This window comes from Cimex lectularius, unplaced genomic scaffold, assembly GCF_000648675.2.
Source record: "Cimex lectularius strain Harlan isolate CLEC.00 unplaced genomic scaffold, Clec_2.1 scaffold193, whole genome shotgun sequence".
NCBI lineage: Eukaryota > Metazoa > Arthropoda > Insecta > Hemiptera > Cimicidae > Cimex > Cimex lectularius.
Window position 1 is genome coordinate 830,852 of NW_019392759.1, and position 23,093 is coordinate 853,944.

General features: G+C 35.8%; 2 protein-coding genes across 2 annotated transcripts in view; both read right to left on the reverse strand.

Annotated features, from left to right (window-relative positions):
- The window catches only part of LOC106672732 (transient receptor potential cation channel trpm), a 58,710-nt gene extending 49,789 nt beyond the window's left edge, over positions 1 to 8,921 (reverse strand). The window contains exons 1-2 of the mRNA XM_014404385.2: positions 8,810 to 8,921; positions 1,798 to 1,957 (exon numbers count right to left, since the gene is read on the reverse strand). Coding sequence (XP_014259871.1) covers positions 1,798 to 1,925 — 128 coding nt within the window. The 5' untranslated portion in view covers positions 1,926 to 1,957; positions 8,810 to 8,921. The remainder of the gene's footprint in view (positions 1 to 1,797; positions 1,958 to 8,809) is intronic.
- Positions 8,922 to 12,841: 3,920 nt separating this feature from the next.
- LOC112127063 (transient receptor potential cation channel trpm-like) lies at positions 12,842 to 17,660 on the reverse strand. The gene is made up of 4 exons (XM_024227372.1): positions 17,578 to 17,660; positions 14,947 to 15,112; positions 12,923 to 13,136; positions 12,842 to 12,870 (listed from the first exon to the last, which is right to left on the reverse strand). Exons 1-4 carry the CDS (start codon positions 17,658 to 17,660, stop codon positions 12,842 to 12,844), a joined length of 492 nt encoding a protein of 163 aa, XP_024083140.1.
- Between the last annotated feature and the right edge of the window lie 5,433 nt (positions 17,661 to 23,093).

Below are 23,093 nucleotides of genomic sequence, written 5' to 3' on the forward strand. Positions count from 1 at the left end.
AGAGAAATGTTTAGATTAAAAGATATCACGATTTTCCGACGCCAGGACGTGATATCTTTCAAAATCGATAAAAAGCGAAATTACTCTGAAATGGTTGAGAATCGGACCATGGACAATATGAACTTTTTTGTTCATTTTAGGGTGAAGAATCTACTGGAGAAGTTTGTAGCACGAGTAGCAATTCACCCTGTATAGTCCTAATACTCCTCTTAGTTTAGCCCTCTTTATCTGTAGCAATGAGAGTGCCAAGCTCGGTGAGGGTTATTTTACCATAACTTTACTGTATCTACACATCTAAAGTTTATCCACTTCTCCTTTTGTCTTTTTAAATCCTTTCTGTGATGGAGGATTGTATGTTTGGTTTTGTTATCCCAAGAATAGGTTCAGGGCTTATGTACGGTCTTGCAGATCCTCCTCTGGCCAGTGTGTCTGCCTTTTCTTTACCCAAATTCCAGTGTGTCCTGGTACGTCCTAACCCAACGTATCGTCAGATTATTGTGTTTCCACAGGTTTTGGAAATTTTTAATGCTTCCGCTGACAATTAAACCTATGACAAATATAAATAGTTATAGTGGACTAAGTACGTCAATTCAGGTTGCTTTTAGATATAATCCGGATTTCGAACTTTCAAATGCTAATCGTTAGGCTGCAGATCTACAAATACGTTTTCCAACGTAAATTGTAGAACGACTAGTCAATAGTTGTCAAGTCGTTGTAGTAAGTGACTACTCAATTCACGTTCTTTTGGGAGTTCGAAATCCGAATTACTGCAAAAGAGAGTTAATGAGAGGAACCATCGTTTTCAGCCAACGAATAATAACGAATTGTCATTACTGCAAGACGGAACCTTTCCATAGTGCCCCCAGATCCTAAATGAAGCGCAAGATGTTATGGCATGTTATTTATCATTATGATTACGAATCGTTTGTGGGAAGTTGGCCTCACACCGTATGCCCCTTTGAGACGACTTGCAGCAACAGCCCGCCATCAGCAACTCAGGAGAATATGGTGCAGACAAAGAAAGCCTAGAATGGAACAATCTGAATGCTGTCATGTTTACTGATGAGTCGCGTTTCTGTCTGAGTTCTAGTTTCTTCTGTTATCAGTATACAGTTTAACTGATGTCTTTCCATTGCTAAAGGCAATACAACTAGTTTAAAATGGAGAAAAGACGAGAAAAGGTGCTTGTTTACAAAATGAGTAATCGTCATGTTTACTATCCGTTATTAAAAATGAAACATTTTTTGTTTTTGGTTGGTATTTTCTATTTTATTTTGTCCAACTAACAAGAACATATTGGTTAATTTAATTAAAATTAATAGAATAATAAATTACAGGCATATCTATTCATTTTTGCTCACTTTATAATAGTCTCTTGGATTAGGGTTGGAGTCATTGACCATACAAGGTCAATGACCACAACCCTAATCCTTGAGAATCTATTATGTAGTAAAATCTGGCATATCACATAGAAGATACAATAAGATTGATTGATTTATATTAACTGTAAACACAAATGGGAGATTTTATTTACCTTTAATCCTTTAAAAAGGACTAAATATTGGCATGGTGGATTGTCTAAGAGATAATTACAAATATTAAAGTGACCAATTTTTCCCCACAGTGGCATACGACCTGAACAAGCTTATTCTTGCCGTTTTGGACGGTATGTACGGACCATCTTATCTTCTGTTTACTGACGAGTAACCCTGCGAGGGAGATTAGCAGGGGGCGGAAGCAGAGTTGAACAGTGCAGAGTGAACTCTAGCTTTTAACTCGTAAATGTTTGGTGCTTACCTCGGGGAAGATATGGAGTGGTATGGCACGTCTCTGTTGTGTCCGACTAGTTCATGATTGTTTTCGACAATGCCCCAGGGGGCGATCCCGATGCTGACGACCCGGCCGCTTCTTTGAGATCTCTCCATTAACAACGCATCTCCGACTTGTCGAGTTACACCTGTAAAATAAATGTACAAGGCCGTTAGACGAGGAAGATACAACATTTACGATTTATAAAGTAGCCATGCTTCCTTTCTAAGCGACATCGAATTGGGGGGATCATGCTCACGGCTGCCTTCCGCGAACGGACCCAATAAATCTTTCACCGGCCCTGTAGAACTTTTTTCCCCCAGTCCGCCCGTTTCGCTCAATCCTGTTTTATTCAGCAAGGAGCTGAGGAGCAACTTCTTTGTAATGAATTAAAAAGATATATAAATGAAACGGGGAAAAAACATGTTTCCCAAGAAAATTGCAAGCAAAATACCGAATCGTTGTTTTTTTTTATCCTAAAGCTAAAATTGTACTAGAATAGCTATAATTTCGCGAACGTTTTAACATTTTACTTGGTTTACATAGACAAAATTACTAAAGCAATAATACTAAAAATATTAACATTTAAACATGGTTATTTTGAAAAAGAACGACAATTCAGTCAGACGAGAAGAAATACACTGAAAAGCAGTATTTCACTAATTGTTATTTTATTTTTAATGACTCAGCTTAGAAGGTTTGTAGGAGATTTTTTCTGTTAGGAGAATTTTCCTGGGTAACATGACAGTGTGCAAGCTCATGTAATCAATATTCAATTAATTGTTTAAGCCTACTTTTATCCTGTCTAAATACAAATCAAAGTCAAATCAAAACAGGGCTTTCAGGCTTATAATATTGTTTCAATATCTTTTTATACACTCCTTTGTAATTCAATTATGCCTTTCGTATTCATGATTTATACTGACATTTTAAATGTATACCAGTCAAAGGTATTTTATTCATTTGAATACAAGGCTGTGACATAAGTTGGTATCATGACAAGAATTTGTGTGATTATTTTATTTACTCTTTTCATTTTGAAAACATTGGAGTTTATAAAGTGATGGTTTTGGTTTGTGATTTTAAGAGCGAGTACAGGCCACATTATATGGTATGGAAAATTCAGAAGCTTGATATTGTTTTGGACCAAGAAGGCTTGAAATACGAGAGTTCCGGTTGACTTTTTCCATTCCGTATTCTGGAGAAACGGGAATTTTATACGTTTATTGAACCCAATCGTATTAGAATCGTTCAAATTTGTCTAGGGATTGACGTAATCCGTTTACATCCTGATCCGTTTATTTTGTTTAAATGAACGTTCGACATGAAAGTTGTATGCTGACTTCTGTACCGCACACAACCGAGAAATTATAAAACCAACAATTAAATTGAATATTGTAGAATCGACCAATTGTTTTGTTTTTTTTACCAATAAGTAGAAGTTGCCCATGTTGTCCGACAGATTTTCTCACACTTTGGCGCATTGGAAAATCCCCTACAGGGAAACTGGTTCGACTTAATGGACGGTTGCCAAAGCCACGTTGAGAAAGTTGATCATCCAAAATAATAACGAGTTTTCCCAAGAACTATTAGCGAAATGTCTCGGAAGACAGTTTAACTACTTCGGTCACGTTTAATTTATCGAATGTATTGAATTTCTGTTTGTTTTTGAAGTTTAACGACTTAATAGAAGAGGCTCTGGCTAGCGTTAGGTTAGTTAGACTAATCAATTATGGATTTGGTATCACGCTCCTTTTTTGGTGATACTAGGTCGAAAATTATAAGACATGTGTCCTAGCATTCTTGCCAATGGGCCCGAGGAGCCAGGGAAAAATATTTTAAATATTTTTTAGTTTAAATATGGGATTATGCCTTTGTTGCGTATGTATTTCAAGAGTATATGTATGTATAATATATCAGTAATAAAAAATCATAATATCGTATCTTAAAAATCAATATGAATGGAAATAAAAATAAATCAGTAGGTTTTTTTCTTTTTTTTTACGTAGAATAAGAACAAAATAAGTAGGACGGTCCTAAAAGAAATTAGATTTATAAAAATATATAAAAAGCAAAAGGCGCTCTAAGTAAAATAAGTCAAAATTTTGTTTTTGAAAAACACAATTTGGATTTATTTTAAACTACCAAGAAAGCAAAGAATGAAAAATACTTGGAAATTTTTATCGAATAAGATATTTTTTCCAATGTCTGGTGGTCTACTTGCAAGTAACGTACATACAAATAAAGGATAAGGGCTCGCGATCACAATTTTAACGTAACTTTTTATTTACTAATTTCAAAAATCGTAATAATAATGACACGTGTCCGAGAGTTCTTGCCAATGGGCCCTTGTAGCTGAGATCTTTTTAAAAGTAGTCCTTTAAAATATTTCGAAATTAATATCGACAGCTTAATATTACAACGAAACCGCAAGAATTAAATTAGAAAAAGTAGAAAGACAGATTCGAATAGGATATATTCTTAAATGGTAATATAAACGAAGAACATAGAGGCCAACGGAATCGTACAAGTCCTTCTGTTCTTCCTAAAGGATAAAAATATGTACCGAGCATGTGCTTCATCAAGCGTTATCTAACGTTGCTTTCTCATTTAATTTACTAACACTCATTAGAATTTTTTATTGACAAATGGTCCAACTTTTACACAATATACTTCTCTCAAGATGTTTGACTAGGAAAGAGGACAACAATTAAACGAACGGAGAAACTAGGAATGACTTACTTATACCGGTCATATTGCATGCCCTTTGTCTACTTGCCTTTCTTACGAGAAAATTAAAAAACATTCTGACTACCTAGTTAAACTAATCTGAAAATTAATCAATGCGACACATAAAACATGTCATACATACGAAACAGCTACTCCCTATGAAATTACTTGCAAATTATTAATCGACAACTCATAAACATCCTTCCACAGTGCATGCATTAATGCAAAATGAAACATCCCATTGTATTGGGGCCTCTATTGTAATTTTTCTTTGGTGAAAAATGAAGTGTTCCGTCTACAATATACTTCAAAAATCCTTTTTTTATATTAATGTTATAAGAATAATGAACTATCCATTAGAGTAAATTTATATATTTCTCCCTTCTAAATATTTTCCTTTCTATCTGTCAAGTCAGTAAAATATTAAGTATACTTTGCAAGTTCTAATGATGCTATTTATAAATAGAATCTATTCTGCAAAATGTATAAATACGTTTCAAACGGGAGGATTTTTTCTGGATAGTCTTTATAACAATATTCGCTTCGTCAAATTTTGCAAACTTCTCCTTTCACCCTTTTTAATGAGGGACTGCATTAACTTTTCGACTTCTTCCCATATAAAATTATTACTTTAAATAACATAACGTGAGCAAGAGTTTTGGTGAAACTGTCAGACGAACAAATCCGTGCATGGTGTGAACAAATACGCAATTAAAGTCTGAAAAGGAAGGGATTGTAACAGAATGAAATGATGAGTAATAAAAGATTTTTATGCTTCGTAACTAATATTGACTCCTAAAAAAAATTGGATATTTAAATACGATCTGTTCAACGATTTCACTCAACATCCTATAACATTAATTTACAGAATTTAAGACAATTTATGCACAATGAGTGGTAACAATGAAAAATAGACAGAGCGATGAATAATAAATTGTTATATGATGGCTCTATACTGAACGAATCTACTTTCAGCTCAGTTGTAGGTTAACACATAGTTTACAGTATAACATCCATTTTCCACGTAAAACTATAGAGATTAACAAGAGCCTCTTCTCAATGAGATTTAAAATCATTTATGTAACAAGAGACATATAATTTGCTTTAAAAAAATAACAAATGCTAATAAACCAATAACAGTAAAATTAATATGAATTAATTAGTGAGGAGTTAGCTGGCATTGTGGCGGCCCGCTCCCAGTAGTGAGGAAGGGCTAAGTCAAGGGTATAAGCAGAAAAAAGCATGCCGATGAAATTGATGATTGCCAAATATAAAAAACTCTTTTAACCCTGATTTCATCTATCTGTAAATTTTAATGCTGTTTTTTTGGATATGTTATCGCAATTAGAAAAGACTGCAAAGGTATATTCAAGCGTTGGGGTTTAAGCAGAGAGAGACATGATGCTGATTATAGTCACAAAACATTTTTTATATTTCAAATAAAAAATAAAAAAACTCCTTTAATCCTTATTTCACCCCTTGAAGATTTTTAATGACTTTTTTCGACACACAAAACACTTAAAATCCTGATTTCACCTACATTCAGTTTTTTCAGAAAATGTTAGCTCTGATTTAGACAAGGGGACAACAAGAAGACGAGGCATCAGGATTATAAAGAGGAAAAGCACGACCACTGGTCGTTTGAAATTTAAAAAACTTTATTCTTTCCTTAAATCCTTATCTACATTCCACTTATTTTTAGTTTTTCGATAATATTATCATTGATTAGGAATGTTCATAACGAGATGCCGAGGAGTCAGGGTTACAAGAAGGGAGCGGCATGACGCTTATATGATGACTACCGTCGTTGCTCATCTACTTTCAGTGTTTGTGGAAAATGTTTCCATTGATTTCGAAAGAATATAACGAAATATCGAAGAGAGAGTTATAAGCGCGGAAAGGCACAGCGTTGATATAGTGGACACGACTGCTTCAGATTCCAATTTTAAAAAGTCTTTAAACACTGATTTTACCTACCTACAGTTTTTCGAAAAGTGACCATTGATTTACACAAGAGTATAATCACTGATTTTACCTTCTTGCAGTTTGTTAAATGCTGTTTTTTGTAAAATTGATTAGGAAAGGCTATAAATAAATTTCTAGGCTTCAAGTTGATAAGTAGGAATACATAATCAACAATAGATTGTGTTACATTTATATTACTGGAGTACAATCTCGAGTAATTCGGTATCATCGACCTTCCCTGGACGAAGTGTTGCTGGATCATCTTAGAGGGTTTTACTTCCACCATTAAAACATTTGATCATTAACAATGCACAAATTTCATCATACGCAATCGGATTTCGTTTCGCAACAATGCCTCAGACGATCGAATTTTCTGACAATCTGACTGCTGGATGCGTGTATATTTCGAATGCATAGGCAGTTGGGGGACAGACTAGTGACTTGATTAGTTTTCATAAAAGCCAAGAAAGGATAAACATTTGATAAAGGTGGACGTGTGGTTTGCATTAAAAACTTGTGCTCATATCTCAGGATAGTAAGCCAGTCTGTATTGAAATGTTTCTCGGGGCACTTTTTGTCTCTTTGCCAAATCTACATGCTCCATTTTACCTTCAGGGGGTTAGAAACATTCCAAGGGCTCCGCAGGGAATCAAACCCGATACCGCGAACGTGACATACGAGTTTGAAGTCTTAACGATCTCGGTCACCGCGGTCCTATTCTCCTTCCTGAGAAAGTGGACTTGAAAAATAAAGTTAGCAAGATTATAATATGTTTTCACTTTAAAATATTCCGAAAAAGTGATTTGGAAATATATACCGCACTAATTCTTTCTCTAGGACAACTGAAATTATTTATTAAGGCTATGAAAAATGGAAAGGCATCATTTTAAATAATGTAGCTAGAAATGTCTATCTAACTCACTCTATTTTAGAAATACGTTAGTTAATAAACTTGTAGAATGAATACAGAATTATATCAAATTCGTAGAAATTATGTGTTTATTTTTTCGTTTTTAGCAAGAAACAATATTGATATTTGTTTTAAACATTTTTGGAAAATAAAAATAAATTTTTGTCAAAGCTTTCGTCTTCCAAGTGCGCTCAGTTTTTGTCGAAAATCAAAAAAGGTTAAAAAATGTAAATATATACATTGTTCTACACAAAATTGTATAGGGGTTTAGGGCCTTATATACAGTACGATATTGAATAATAAATCCACACAAATTCCACCATAAATAAATTTCAATCAGACATAAAATGTTTGAAATGTTTTCTTTAGATTTTAACCCAATTTTTCTCACTTCTAATGACATTAAATCAAAATCTTATTTACACAGCCTGAAATAAGACAATTTCAACGGTTGTAATGACATTGAGGTTGAATAACATCCAGAGGAGTTATGAATTTTTATGTGGATCAACACCGGATACTGAAGGAAAAACATTTCCCTCCGGCTAATCCAGCCAAAAAATTCTATTTTTTGTTTCCTTTAAAAATTTGTATTTAAGGTGTTTAAAACGAATCTGAATTGTTTTTTGCCCCACTTTACTTCGTTTTTTATGTTTTTGTAGTTTTTTATTTAGCTAATCTCATTTACTACGATCCTGCCTATTATTCTCTCATACTACTTAACAAACAACTAATTCGACTATAATAACTTTGACACACATAATTTGTCACAAGAATGGAGAATATTTTTCAATCTGTTTATTTACATCATTTTTTATATATCATTATATTAACACGATATAGAAATATTCTCCTTTCTCGTGAACCATTATGCCCTAATTCTTGCTAAATGTTCGATTGTCAGATCATATTGTATTGTAATTCAAAAGTAGTTCTGCTGGTAATACTCCGTAAATGAAAAGCTCTTGGCCATTTTGACCAGCCGAGAAAATAAAATACGACAAGTTCGTGTAAACTTACAAGACACACGTGTTCAGCAATGGGATGGAGGAGAAAAGATCGTGCAATTTGGCCCAAAACATGATGATAATCCACGAGCACCATTTGGTTCGGATAGAAGAGAAAGATAAGATAAGAAGCGTTGAAACGACTAAACCTTCATTATCTTGTGGAAAGGCTCGATGATAACTCTTTTCTGTATTTAACTTTAAAAATTTTGTTCTTATTATAAAAAAATATGAAGGATTACATTTCTTGTATAATTAATTAATTTGTCATTTTTTATTTTTCTGAATGGCATTTTTTCGTCTCTAGCCGACCCGGATCGATAAAATTGTCAAAAATAATAAATGGATACACATAAAGCTACAATGATTCTGTTCCAGAGCATTTTACCGTTGACGTCTTCGGCGAAGAACTTGGCCGAAACACTCTCGTAACTGTCGCCCTCGGGTCACGTAGAACGTTGGTCATCGATATCCACTTGAAAGTACAAAAATTCTTCCATAAGTTGCAACAATGCACACACACACAGACACACACACACACACACAAACAAACAAACAAACACACATAAAAAATAGACAACAACAGAATAACTTTGTTCCTTTTCTACCGTGCAAGTGTTTCTAGCATGTCTGCGTGAATGTAGTGGTCGCCAACTTAAATTTTCTAAAAGCAAAAGTCGATTTATTGTGCAGCATTCTTAGAACTATCGTTTTATGTAATATCGCTGTTTGAAAGCTGAAAGAAATAATACAGTAATATTATTAACCTTATTAAATAACAATGATGTCGGTTTTTCAGCCAGTAAATAATGTTAATTTCATGTATATCAGAACATTACATAAACGTTTGTTTTTAAATTTATTTAACGTAAAAGTTAATTAGTAAATTGCTCAAAAATGAATAGGGATATTGTCCATTTTGTAATATTTAAATTTTATAATTATTTTTATTATAAATTGCATTAAAATTTATTGTGTTTTTTCTGATGGGCTGGTGGGAAATTCCCAGGTTTCCTAAACATTGCTGAACAACTCTGCCTCTATGAGGTCTGGCATTGTCATCCAGGAATCGAAAATCCTTGCCATTAAAATCCCTGGTTTAAGGGATGTATTCCTCGATAATTTCGTAGACATAACGGACTGCGGTGAGGTTGCCATCAACAGTATGGAGTCCAGTTCGTCGTGCAGTTAAAAAAAATAAAAGCCCAGGCCATTACACTGCCTCATTCAAACTGCACGGAAGGGAGCACGAATTGGGCCATTGTACGCATCCACTGTCTTCGGATGACTCTTCGGCGTCTGCTATCACTATAAGACAGAAACATGACTCATCAGAAAACGTAACAGAATTCCAGTTGGTGTTCTCGTCTAGGCGCTCGCTGCACCATATTTTCCTGAATTGCTGGTGGCGTTCAGGATCTGGCGGACACTTTGGAACCGTTTCCGTCTTGCCGAATGACATATGTCTGTCGTTCCTTAGCAACGTGTGATAAGGCAGGAAGGCTAGGTGCGCACGCTAAAGAACCACAATGTTATAAGACATTGCGACCCCAGTGGGAAACTATGTCCTTCCTTAGCGACGTAATGCACTGCGATCCAATGCCAGGCCTCCTATTGGCACTTCCAGTTTCTCGGAATCGGGCTGAATCCCTGGAGACCACGCTCTGAGAAACGCCAACTGCCTCTACGATATCCACTTGCTGGTGACCTCGACAATAATATTGCGAACTTCTGGTTCAAGATTATGTCATTCCATGGTTAAAGAGAATACAACTGAATTAAAATGGAGAAAAGACGACAAAAGTTAATCCTAAATGAAGTACAAGATGTTTTGTAAGGGCTTTATCAATACAAACGATTCGTGGCCTCACATCGTATGCCCCTTTTAGACGACCTGCAGCAAAAGCCCGCCACCAGCAACTCAGGAGAGTTTCACCATATTTCTTCCAGTTTCTCCAAAGAGCGCCTAGAATAGAACAACAAGTGGAATGCTGTTATATTTACTGATGAGTCGCATTTCTGTCAGAGTTCCAATTTCTTCTGCTATCACCATGCAGACTAACTGATGTCTTTCCACGGTTAAAGAGAATACAAGTAGATAAAAATGGAGACAGACGAGAAAATGCTTTATCCATCTAACAAGAATTTAATTAAAATTAATAGAATAAGAATGAATCACAAATATCCCTATTCATTCAGGCAGTTTATTACGCTGTTTAGTTGTCGTACAAGCAATAAGTAAATAAATTAAAGTATTATATCTCTTTTAACACTACCACTTTTTCAGCGTTCTCTTGGCATTACGTGGAAGAATGGACGATGCAAGTTGGGTAACAAGTGGATTATTATGGGTGAAAATGATGAATCGATGGTATTTAATTCTTGCCAATGTGTGAAAGATGGTGTCGGGTATCTAGAATGGAGGATCTTGGATTGTTGGGTCTGGATTCTTCGGCTCTTCAAGAATTTAGTTGAAGCAAAGTTCTATTAAGTCTCTATCGGCTTTATACAGTTTATGATCGTTTCATAGTCATTTTTAATGCTGTTCAGTAGGATGAGTCAAGTCAAGCTTGATGAGGCGGAGGTGGACTCTCTCCCAGGCGCAGCTGGAACTTCAAATACAAAACAAAACGTAGAACAGTTTTTGGTTCAGGTCGACCACAACGCTTCATTTTATGCAATTGAATGCTGTTGCTGCTCTCCTAGATGAAGGTTTATAGGAGGACAGTCGTAGGTAGAAGAGGAGACACTGGGAGCACCCGTTCAATCAGAACAGAGTAAACGATAGAAGGTGCAACGTATTTAATTTTAATATAAGATAGCACAATTCTTCACTTATTGCCGAATGATGGTTTGAAGTCAGTCGTTTGCCCAGTGTCCGATGAATACATGGTATACCAGGTATATACATACTATAATAGGGATGATAACACTGTTCATGTATACTGGTGGAAAAGTTTTCCTTTTTAGAGTAACTATCTAAGTGAATATGGTTTTGTTATCCTTCATTCTTCAGTGTCTAAGCAAGTATTCCATTGATATGCAGGTGATTATAGAGTGGGAAAGGATTGGTTATTATCGGAAAAGGTAAGGGTGATAGTGATAGGTCGGAAGTATAAAGCGTAAGCGTAGTAGGGGCCGAAAGGTCCCAGGAAGGTTACGAAGAAGTGGATGCCCTTGCAAGGAAAAGGTCTGCTACACCGCTGATAGATCCTAAACCGTTTTGGGGTATAGGGATATCAATTCATATATTACATAAAAAGACAGGATGCAAATGAGGAAACAATGATTTCACTTATTAGACACAGAACATTAAAAAAACCTCAATGAATTTCGGAAGGAAAGGAACAACAGAATGCATCCAAGGAAGCAGGAAAAAATTTAAGATCCCTAACAGGACACTGCAGACTGAACGGGCATTTGAGGAAGATTGGTATAATTCAACATGGAATTTTCAGATTCTACAAGGAAGCACAGGAGACACCAACGCACCTTCTAGCAAACAGTGATGCTACATTTGCCCGCAGCAGGAAGTTACAATGTTGTCAAAGGGCGCAGTATATTAAACACCACGAATATTACATCTATATCATCATCGGCAAATGTGGCGATAGTGTTAAGTCGGGCGTATAAAATGAGCAAAGCAGGGGAGCTGGGTCCCTGCTCTGTGATATAGTATAGATATGAGATATTGATATTTTGTGGGATTGTTGGAGGTAACAATCTTAGGATAAGGTAACAGGTAGCTGGTAGGACGAGATTTAGCTTGCACAACAGTACCGTGTGTCAAAGGCTCGGTTTATATCCAAGAACACACCAGGGCCACTGCCATTGTGCTTTAGTTTAAGGTAGATGGAAATGTCGTTTACAATGCGATTTGCTTGATGGATAGTCGAGTGGACAAACAAAGCCCGGATGAGTGATGGGGAATAGTGAGAATCAAAATCAGTATGAGGGACGGAAGGAGCTTTTTCAGTATTTGGCCTATAATGTATTAGGTAGGAAGGTGTTTTGATGTTCTAGTTTACGGGTCATCCAAATGGATAGGTATAGTGATAGGGATAATAGAGGCGGCACAAGGCCTTCTGCACCTCGACCTGAGTAGAACCATATGGAAGTTTAAAATAAAGATTATGGCTTTTCTAGGTATTTGGAATAAGTTGATGGGAGTGATTAGGCAAAAAAATCAGACAATATTTTTGATACAATGTATCCTACTCAGCATTTCAATAATTGGCTACAACGTACGCTGTTCGTTTATTTATTATTTTCTCAAGAATAATCAAATCTTTAAGTTTCAATAGATAGGATGTTTTAATCTAACATTAGCCTAGGGCAAAATTAATTTATTCTGATGTTATTCAACAGATTTCGGGTTTTCTAAACAAAGTTCGATATGTACTAATTCAAACGAAAATATTCAGCAAATATATAGAACTGGAACTGAAACTGGAAGCAATAAGCAATCATTCAGCAAATGAAAAAGCAAAAGTATTTTTACCTGTGTTCGTGCCCCCAGTGAAAATCCAGGCCCCGGTAGTCTTAGCGGCTTTCAACAAGCCCTTCCTCAAGACTTTCTTGAGTTTCGGTTGTAGTTCGAAGTTGGCCTTCCCGCCTTGCACCGTGATGAGCAACTTGGGCAGCTCCAGGCTCCATTCCCGGGTGAACAGCTGAAGAATCAATTCTGGCCTCGTGTCATAAGCCAGCCGGACGTACTGAAATCATGCCCGCGGAATTGATTAGAACTCGACAAAAAGGATTTGAGCCCTTGGAAAAACTTGGCTTCGGCGGATTTTCTTTTTAATTTCAAAGGGGAATGATTTCTCTCCATTTTCAATTAAGAAGATTGTTTCATTTGTTTTTTTATTTCAGAAAGAACTTTCCAAAGGGTAAAATTAAATTTTTTCTTATTCGTAAGGCTAAAGAGACGACGAAAATCCTACTGGATTTGCTTTGTCCTACAAAATTGGACATACTTAATTACCGGACCGTTTGAAATTTAATTAAATATCTCTAGTGTTTATAATATTATCAATCTGCTCAATACTTTCCTTTGCAAAAAAATATCTAGTCGCACTTTTCTCAAGCTGATATTTTGCGCTGGACATAGATAGCCTTGCTGGTTAAATGGGAGGTAACTTCTATTTTTACTGAAAAAATGAGAAAACATTGCGAGGAGTAGTTTAAGCATAGTTTAAATAATATGTTCACAACAAACTCAATTAATCTCCAAGAATAATATTTAAGAAGTCTAATCTTCTAGGGTAGATATTCCCAAGTAACTTTGTCCGTCTTGTAACCCAGATATTTTATTCTCATTTTCAAATAAACTTGTCCGTCCAGGCCACCTACCTCCTTTATCGTAGTGAGCAGTCTTCAAATACCTAAAAAAAAGCCCTCCCATTTTTTTAAACTAAGCCATATACGTACGCTAGATTTTGGGACGTCTATCTGTCAGTTTTGTACACCAGACAGAGAATTTTTTTTCGAATAAAGTATTTTTAAATATTGTTGCAAGCGATTACTTAACTTTGATAACGATCGAACTACTAGCTTTGCCTTTCACTGATGATTTATTAAAAAGAAAGCAGTTTAACAATCATTCAGAAAATGATGAAAGAAGAGCTAAATTAAAAATTGCATAGAATGAAGTATCTGCCCCAATTAAGCCTAGTACACACCAAGACTGTTTGGCGTAATTGTTTTGGGCCTGTTTACTTATTGTATCCATGAGTCCCATTTGAATTGCGATTTTCTGATAAAATGTTGCGCAACGTTGGAGTGTCGATGCATGCTTGAAACAGCCCTCAGTCATCATTCAACCCTTATACTGAGTAGTGATCAACAAGTGATTGATAATCAGTAATTGTGTTCATATTTGATTTTCCATCTGTGGTTCAACGAATTAAAATTAATCGAAAACCATTGATGCTTGTGGGACGTTTGTTCAAGCGACTGCAGAGAGAAGAGTTACCTAAAAAATATTGTAGTGAAGTGGATAAAAAAACACACTTAAAATTCAATTATTTAGCAATCAGCTAGCTATACGAAGGTCAGTGTAGAAGTTCCCTCCTCAACCTGCCCCTTCTATGTAGACACAGATCTTTGTATCGGGACCAATCAAAATTGTTGCAGGACATTAGACACCAAAAGATTTGAGCATGCCTATACAAGTGACGCGCTGGTATGTAATAGTCTTTCCTTAACCTTATAGAGCATCTTTTTAATAACTAAGATTACTGAGTCACTAATAGTCACGCGATTCGAGAATTACTCTTTCACTCTGTTGAACATCAGAAATTATCAGTGCGATTGATGGATTAATTGACACAATTGATCACTTGCGACGGAAATTTCATGCTTAAATTAAGGTTGAATAAACATGGCCAACCCAAAGAAATCAGCTTTTTAGCTTACTATGCAAAACAGCTATGATAATATATTATTATGGGGAATATTGCTCTTATCTCTTTGTTTGCTATTTTAAATGTTATTAATTATTCTATTCGTTTGGTGGTTTAGTACCTGTGCTTTACTCGGATGTGGTCCTCCCTGGAACTCAATCGTTCCATATGCGTCTGTGTGGGACGCAATCGTGTGCCGTGCAGGCAGCCATACATCTTCGCTCTGGGATGTGGTGGGCTGGCTACCCGTACCGCAGTGGAATGTCCTTGACAAACCGCAGCAGCACCTGGAACGGAAGTTCATTGTTATTAATTGTTTCAAAATAGACGAAGACTGAGTGGCCAAGTGTGGTACAACCGAATGGTGGTTGCCGTGTAAATCGAGAAAGCCGGCAAAGCTCACCAACGTCAAATATCGTCCGCTCGCAAATTAATAAAACAAGATGCCCCTGGGCATGTCCGGCAAGTATTTCCTATTAAGAGGCAAACTAACTGTTAAATTAACTTTACCATTTGCATCAAATGATGACTTGATAAATAAATATAATCAAATTCGCTTACAGTTAAACACAAATAATTTACTATTTTCAACCAAAGAATAATAATGACGAAATTTCTTAAAATAATCTATGTCTTCCAAAAGTTCACAAAAATTTGGTGACATTCATGCCCACTTATTTTCGCATGTAAATTACCAGCGACAAAAAGGAGCAATCCTGCCGGCAGCTCGATCTAATTTATATAATTACGCTGAAACTGTATTTTACTTTTATATTTTAAAAAAATAACCCACGTGGAAATGTCAAAAATCTAGAAGTGTTTTTGCCCATTTTTGAATAATCCTTTGTAATACCAGTAAGTAGAAGTATTTCTTCTTTCTTTTTGAATATGCAAAATTGTAGACTTTGAACGGCTATTTGTCCATGCTGAGTTGAGATCACACTATTTCCCAGCTCCAAAATTATAAGCAAATAGTTGTCTTTATCGAGATTACAAAGCCAAAGGGCCAAAGCAGAACACGAACACCAAGCAGCAACACAGTAAAAATTAATAGTTAATAATCTGGGAAGCTTTTGAAAGATGATAGATATCATGACCGTACATGAAGATGAGCAACGTGGCCGAATTCAAAATCTTAGGGCATTTCATAGGCCTCTGTTCAAAAGTAGAATATAATCCCACAACTAAAGTCAAATGGAACTTAGACCTTCCTTAACTTCCTGTCCGGCACTACGCACGATACATTCTGTGCATTTTATAAGTGTTAAATTAAAAGTGTCCTTGTTTTTGAAATTTTTTTTAAACATTTAGTATTTTTTAGACATATTTATTTATTATTATTTAAAAGTTAATTTATATGATTTCTTTAATATGTAAAATTGTAGTAATGTACATTTACATATTTACATACTTGTGAAACCGCACAGTATTTTTAAAAGTCTTATCTTAAAAAATGGAGGAGCCAAACCAATCTCGTTATATAGAATGTAAACCAATTTAAAATGGACAATTAGCATTGGCTCAATAAGTAAATATCATAATTCCTTTTGTAAAAAATTAATTCTAATTACAACCCATTACCTTACAGATATTAAGTGTATAGGTCTAATTAATTTTAACGTCAAGGGCCAATCAAGGGAGACTTATTACATTTGAATTTCAAATCGTGGTTGGAAGATAAAAATAACAATTGTATGATCTATAATAAGAAATAAAAAGAGGATTTAGTTTATTTTGTTAGTTATTTTGTAGTTGTAACTCGAATATCCATACTACCAATCGCGTCCATTGCAACCACTCTGCAGCTCAACTCAATTTTCAAGACAAAAGAACTCATTAGGCTTGGATATCTACAAAATCAGTTTTTTCGTCAAGACTTAACTAACTTTATACACAACGTTACCACGACCACTCTGGACGTGTGAGGTTCCGCTAGGCCATCCAGCGCAGTCGATGATCCTGCCAGTGAAAAGCGCTCAGAAATACGGTCAAAGCTCCTTATTATCTCACGAACTCACTATTTACAACGACCTTAACTTTTTGTCAACGAAATGATCCGACTCCGCTTCCAAAAGTTTCACACCAACCACTCCATCCATCCTAACACTAAGGCTTACTACATTTTATCAATCTGAGAAGCCACCATGTCGATCTAAACGACGATGACCTTCGAGTGCAGTTCTGGCAATAGTGTTATTGTAGGATTGGAAGAAAATAAAAATATTACATAAAATACATAAAATTAATATTACATAAAATTAAATAAAATATTACATACAATAAAATTGAAAAAATGTATTCGATCGAAAAGAGAAGGAAATGATGTGGGTAGAATGCAAACAAGGCGTATCAATAGCGCATAAAATTTTACAATGCAATAAACGGCCCTCTTTTATAAACAGCGGTCACACAAGACTGATAGGTAACGATCTCTTCGCAGGCCAGCAGAAGACGAAGAAAGGCAGTCACTTCCGCCCATTTCCTCTTTACAACTCCACTTAGACCGGGGATTCTGTAAATGGACGTCCGGGAATGAAGGTCGTGAAATGTGTTAATGTTACACCTTAATACGTAATGAGTACTTTATTATCTTTTTACAGGGATAGTTTATGTTGAAAGCTCGTTCGATTCCTGCTGCCCGGTGATCGATTCTTATTTATATTCTTATTTATACTCGTCCTGGACGATCCATCTTGTATTATCCACTAGCTCAGATATTCCAAATATTCCAACAGCTAAGAGATTTATTTACCTGTTTTCGATCTTTTTACAGACAGGGATGCCCAGTGCAGATGTGGTCGTCAAGAGTGCGAACCATTCGACTTCTACTACCATGTCGTATACGCAATGAAATCCCGGACGCGTCTCTATTCTGTGGACTGTAGTTTAAGTAAAAAGTCGAAATAAAAATGAAAAATCCGACCTATCTTGTATGACAGCTATTAAAACTATTGTCACACATGACATAGTCCTCCGAGTACTTTCCGAGTATTTGGATCATTCTGATCTGACCAAAAGACATAAAATGGTTACATGACATACTTTAATGGTTAAAGTCTAAAGGTTGAAAAGAAGTCGGCCTCTTTATAACCTAAAATATATTAAGATGAACATACATTGCCCTATTATGCCATGTCCATCATAGACACTGTTATCAACGTTCGGTGTGGACTTCTCGGACATAAATTAATTGGGCCTTATTTCTACGAAAATAATTTACATTGTGACTGGTGGTTCCTCAATTTTTTGACTGAGGTTTTACCAACACTTAAATGACGTTCCTCAGCAACAACGGCAAAGAATGATTCTCCAGCTTGATGGATGCCGCACACACAATTCTTTGCAGGTGAGACGTTATTTCAATCGTTACTTCCGGGGTAGGTCGATAGGACCTCATGGCCCGATCTGTTGGCCTTCTCTGTCACCCGATTTAACTCCTCTTGACTATTTACTGTGAGGCAATTTAAAAAACAGTGTTTACGCCAATCATAACCCAGCAACCTCGGTTGAAGAACTGCGGCAAAGGACAAAAAATGCTTGTCAATCCATCTCCCCTGATTCTATCGTTCTGGGCGCCGGTGAAGAGTGGTTAATCTTTGCATTTTTACGCAAGGCAAGCAGTTCGAACATGAAATGTGATTAATAAATAGCAAACCAATTGACTGTTTTTTTTTCAAACTTTTTGGCAAAAATTTGTAATTTTTTTACCAATTTAAGACCCGATTGCATCTTTCCTTTTGGCGTAAAAAAATCCTTTAAAATGATGTGCCAGGCGTCGTATTTTAAATTTTTTTTAGTTGAATTGGGCCTGAGGTACCCTGTATAATGTTTTACCCAAAAAAGTAATTTTATTTTTATTTTTTATTTATTATTATTTTTTTTTATAGCGCCATTGGTTCAAAAGAAATTCAGCCGGACCATCTAAATAGGATGCCCTGTATACCAAAACTTACGAATCAAAATGATATATATATAATATTAACTTATATATATTTAAGTTTATATATATATAATATATTAACTTATCATATTTAATTCAAATAAATGATCTTAAGGTTGAATGAATTCACACTATACAAAGATTTTATATATTATACACAACTGGATACTGAAAATGATTTTTCTGTCACGACGTTTATGTATTTTTTGTGTGTTTATAAATAGTTAAACCACTAGTTTAACAATAGTAAGAAGAGATCTTTTCCATTGTTTATCTTTTAAAATGTTTACAATCTAGAAGTTATTGCAGGTCTCAACTTGAAAATAAACTAAGATTAATGAATGTCCGCCGAACAATTCTTCACTGTAGTTGTAACAAACAGCGTTCCATATTTCTTCCCATTTTCGAGATGAACGAAATCCTTTCTATCACAAATCAAATTAGCTACTGTCGAAAGTTTTCCTCTTTGTGTTTTTCATTTTTTTTTTATTTGGCTGAGAAATAGACGGTTTTTAGAAACACAGCCGATTTTCGTAGAAACAAAATTTAAAATAGCGCGTTTTCAATAATGAATATTTTCTTTATCGTCACCAAAAAGGTGATATGCATTAAGAGTACGGTAGATAGATCCACGGAGGGGAGGTTCATACACAGACCTTAATTTCTTGGCTCTAATTAGAGAACGATTAGGAATTCTACCCGAATGGGAATAATGTTTGACACAAATTTATGAGTCCCAAAAAGTCATAAGGTCAATTTTTTATGTGTATGCTTGTACATAAAAATCAATAAATTAACTAAAAATATGTAAAATAACATAACTGGTTATCGTTCATTTACAAAAAACCGGTGCATGACGATAACAATAAATATTTATTTTTTGAAATATCACAAGTACGCTCAAGTACAATATTATACGCATTGATAGAACTTCCAGTTTTGCCTTTCTTAATAAACTTTCTCGAGTCTAACGCCGTCAAAACTTAATTACATTTAAATTGCAAAATACTCAAACCAGTTGCTTCTATGGCACGAGAGTGAAAACCAGCAGTCATTTCGATTCATAAGTTTTGATATATAAAGTGTCACTCTACGTTATAAATATCAAGCATCACTTTATTCAGAATAAGAAATTTATTGTAAAACTTTATATATAAGAAAAATAATTACAATACTGCAGAGAAAGAACAATGGTAAATAAAAACAAGTTTGTCCGATAGAGGATTTTCCCAATTATCAGTTTTTGCATAATTTGTAATAATATTGCTTTTTAATATCACTTTATGATCATATTGTTCTCACGAGTTTATCAAAGCAATATTTGAAATACACATCTCACCAGTAGTCACTCCGAGTTCTTTGTGATCAGGGACAGATGTTTCTACGTTCTCCCGTGCCAAGTTACGCTACTATCAAAATCTAATTAATTTTAACCCTCAGAACATGCCAGTTATGATCTAAACACTAATCACTCACACTTATCCCCCGTTCATTCTTAAACAAACCTATTTTTACACTTTTCATTCTAGAAAGGTGATTTAGTGTTCTATGTACTTAATTTTCTATTGGGAACATTTTACACTATATTTGTTCTAATAAATGCGTTCAATAAACAATAATAATAATAAGTACATGTCATGCGTTCTTTGCATACGTATGCAGGCTTTCGTTATAATTATATGACGATCGAGTAACGCACATTTTCATTCACTTTGTTTCAAATTGTACTTTTCAACGCATTAAATGGGGAAATAAATTCTAATTTAAATGAAAACCCACTGGCCATATGTAAGCATGAGAAATAATGTACACCCCCTAACCTCGCTATTTGATCTGAAATTAAAGGCAATGAATTCCATTCTGGGACAGTATCAGAATTTAATGCCACATGCGATCTGACACATCTTTATTTTTGACGAGAATAAGAGGACTGGAAAAAGGTGAACCACTCGGGCGTATTATGCCTGCGGAGAGCAATTTAGTGACTTACGCACACTTTCCCTTTCAGACGGGCAAAGGCGATAAGGACGTCGTTGGACAACTCTTTTTTCCTTCTTTTTTTTGGCCTTGTACATTAGTACATCTAGCTATTCCTGTTAGTGGGTCCCGCGGACAGTCCACAGCCCGACCCCGCCGAGACCGAACCCCGCGAGCGCCGAACGGGAAGGATGCCCAGGCCTCTTCTCTGCATAAGGTCCTTCTACTCTTCTTTTACTTTGTCACAGATTGTTCCAGATGGATGCGGATAAAAATCATCCCCTATACCGGAATAGTGACTAATTTGTTAAATCTAGAGCCCACAATTTTAGAAACCAAAGTAGCTTTAATAAGAGAACATTCAGACCCAGAATCAAAACTGTACACAAATATACAATAACTGTACACACTGGCCATTATGGTTTAACTCTCTAGTGCGGTTAACTTCGCAGGACTACACTCTCTTCAAGACTTCTCTGCACCGGCGAGTGAAATGCCCTGATTTTCCGCATCGGAAGTAGGTGATGTCCCCTCTTCTGCTTCATCGGCTTTGGGGGCAATGTTACCAGGTAGGTGATAACGAATTCGGTCTCTGATAAAGCTTCTTTAAGCCGGGAACACACTTACCCGATGCTACGCCAGCCGACGCCTTGCCACGTTTTGGTGGGGTCTGCACATCTATCCGACGCAAGCACACGTCGCTTACAGTCCACAGCGTTTATCACAATAATCACTATCCCAATCGCAACGCATCTTTTATTCTTAATGCACTATTTTGAGCAAAACCTTGTAATAAATTGTTAGTTAAATTTTATGAGCACAACCATCTAATAAATTGTTTGTTAAATTTAATTGTTTTAAATAAAGTTACTCCTAATAATATTAAACGTAACATAATTAAACAATGTTTATAAAAACTTATGAATTTTTGATCTCGTTTAATTTGGTTTACATTAAAATAACATGTTCTAATTAATATAACGACAAAATTATATGTACTTAGTTCGAAATAAACTACAAAAAATATGAATGTCCTGTTCTGATGCTACTCGACGAAAATGGTGTAATTTTACGAGCAAAACTATGAAATCAATTGTTAATTAAGTTTTATGAGCAAAACCGTGTAATAAATTGTTCCAATTTTAGTATATGTACCGCCGAAGCGAGTACAATAAACTGTTAGTAAAATTCATTATATCAAAAAATCGTATTCCGGTGTTTTGATTAATTTTCTACCAAAACATTAAAATTAATTTTTAAAATAAAAACTAATTAACTTTTAATTACTGTTAATTTGGTTTATATGATTAAAATAATTATGTTGTAATTAATATAACGACAATAATACATGTAGTTTGAATAAAAATATGGGTGTCCGGTTCTTTTGTCTTCGACTGTACTCGACGCGACCCGACGAACATCTGGACAGTGGGGATCGCAGAGCGTCGGGTAAGTTAGCGTGGCATAGCATCGGGTAGATTTGAACGAGGGTAATGCAACCTTATGGAAAATCGGAGTTTGGCTTTGCGTCGGGTAGCATCGGGTAGCGTCGCATGGCGTAGCATCGGGTAAGTTTGTTCCTGCCCCTGGCTTTAGTCTGCACTCTGCACTCATAGGTCTTTGGCTGTTTTTTCCGCAGCGGCGACATCTAGCGTCTGGTGACATCTTCAATCGTTTCCCCTAGTGATCACCGTTGAGTGCTTCTGTAGTTCTGTTGCTTGCGGTCGTTTCAAAAAGCAAACTGCTTTCAGCTCCCTCAAAAATTGGTTTTCGAAAATTATTTCTCTAGTGTACGCTAAGCGTCCCACTCTTGGGCCTCTTTCTGCGACTTGTGCTAAGACACTTGATACAATTATTTGTTCAGTATTCATATCCTGGAACCTCTACGAAAGGGTTGAGAAAGCTCGTCCAGCATAACATAACAAAGTTTCACTGCACTTTTTCGCTATCTCACAATTCGATAAGAGTTACAGCTGGTGTATCACTGTGGTAGTATCGCGTTGTAAACAATGCCACGAAGTGCTCTCAAGACAGGCCCGGAAATGTGATTTCTGTTAACCACTTCGACGCCGCACCCTTCATTGCACCTCTCAATGCAATTATCAATTCACTTCCTGTCAACGGATCGTCTCCCGTGCACAAACCTATAGTGGAGCACCATGCTCTTGGATCACACTCAGAGTCCGGGTTGGATTCTGGGAAAACCACCCTTTTCTTTTTGGGTCGCTACTTGACACGCAATAACTCTGTCATGTATCCATTTTGCGCTTGCAACAAAATCTGCCAAGGCTCCTATGTCGACTCCTCCTCGGAATGACCATGTTCCATTTCCTCAGGTCCAGATCCTACTT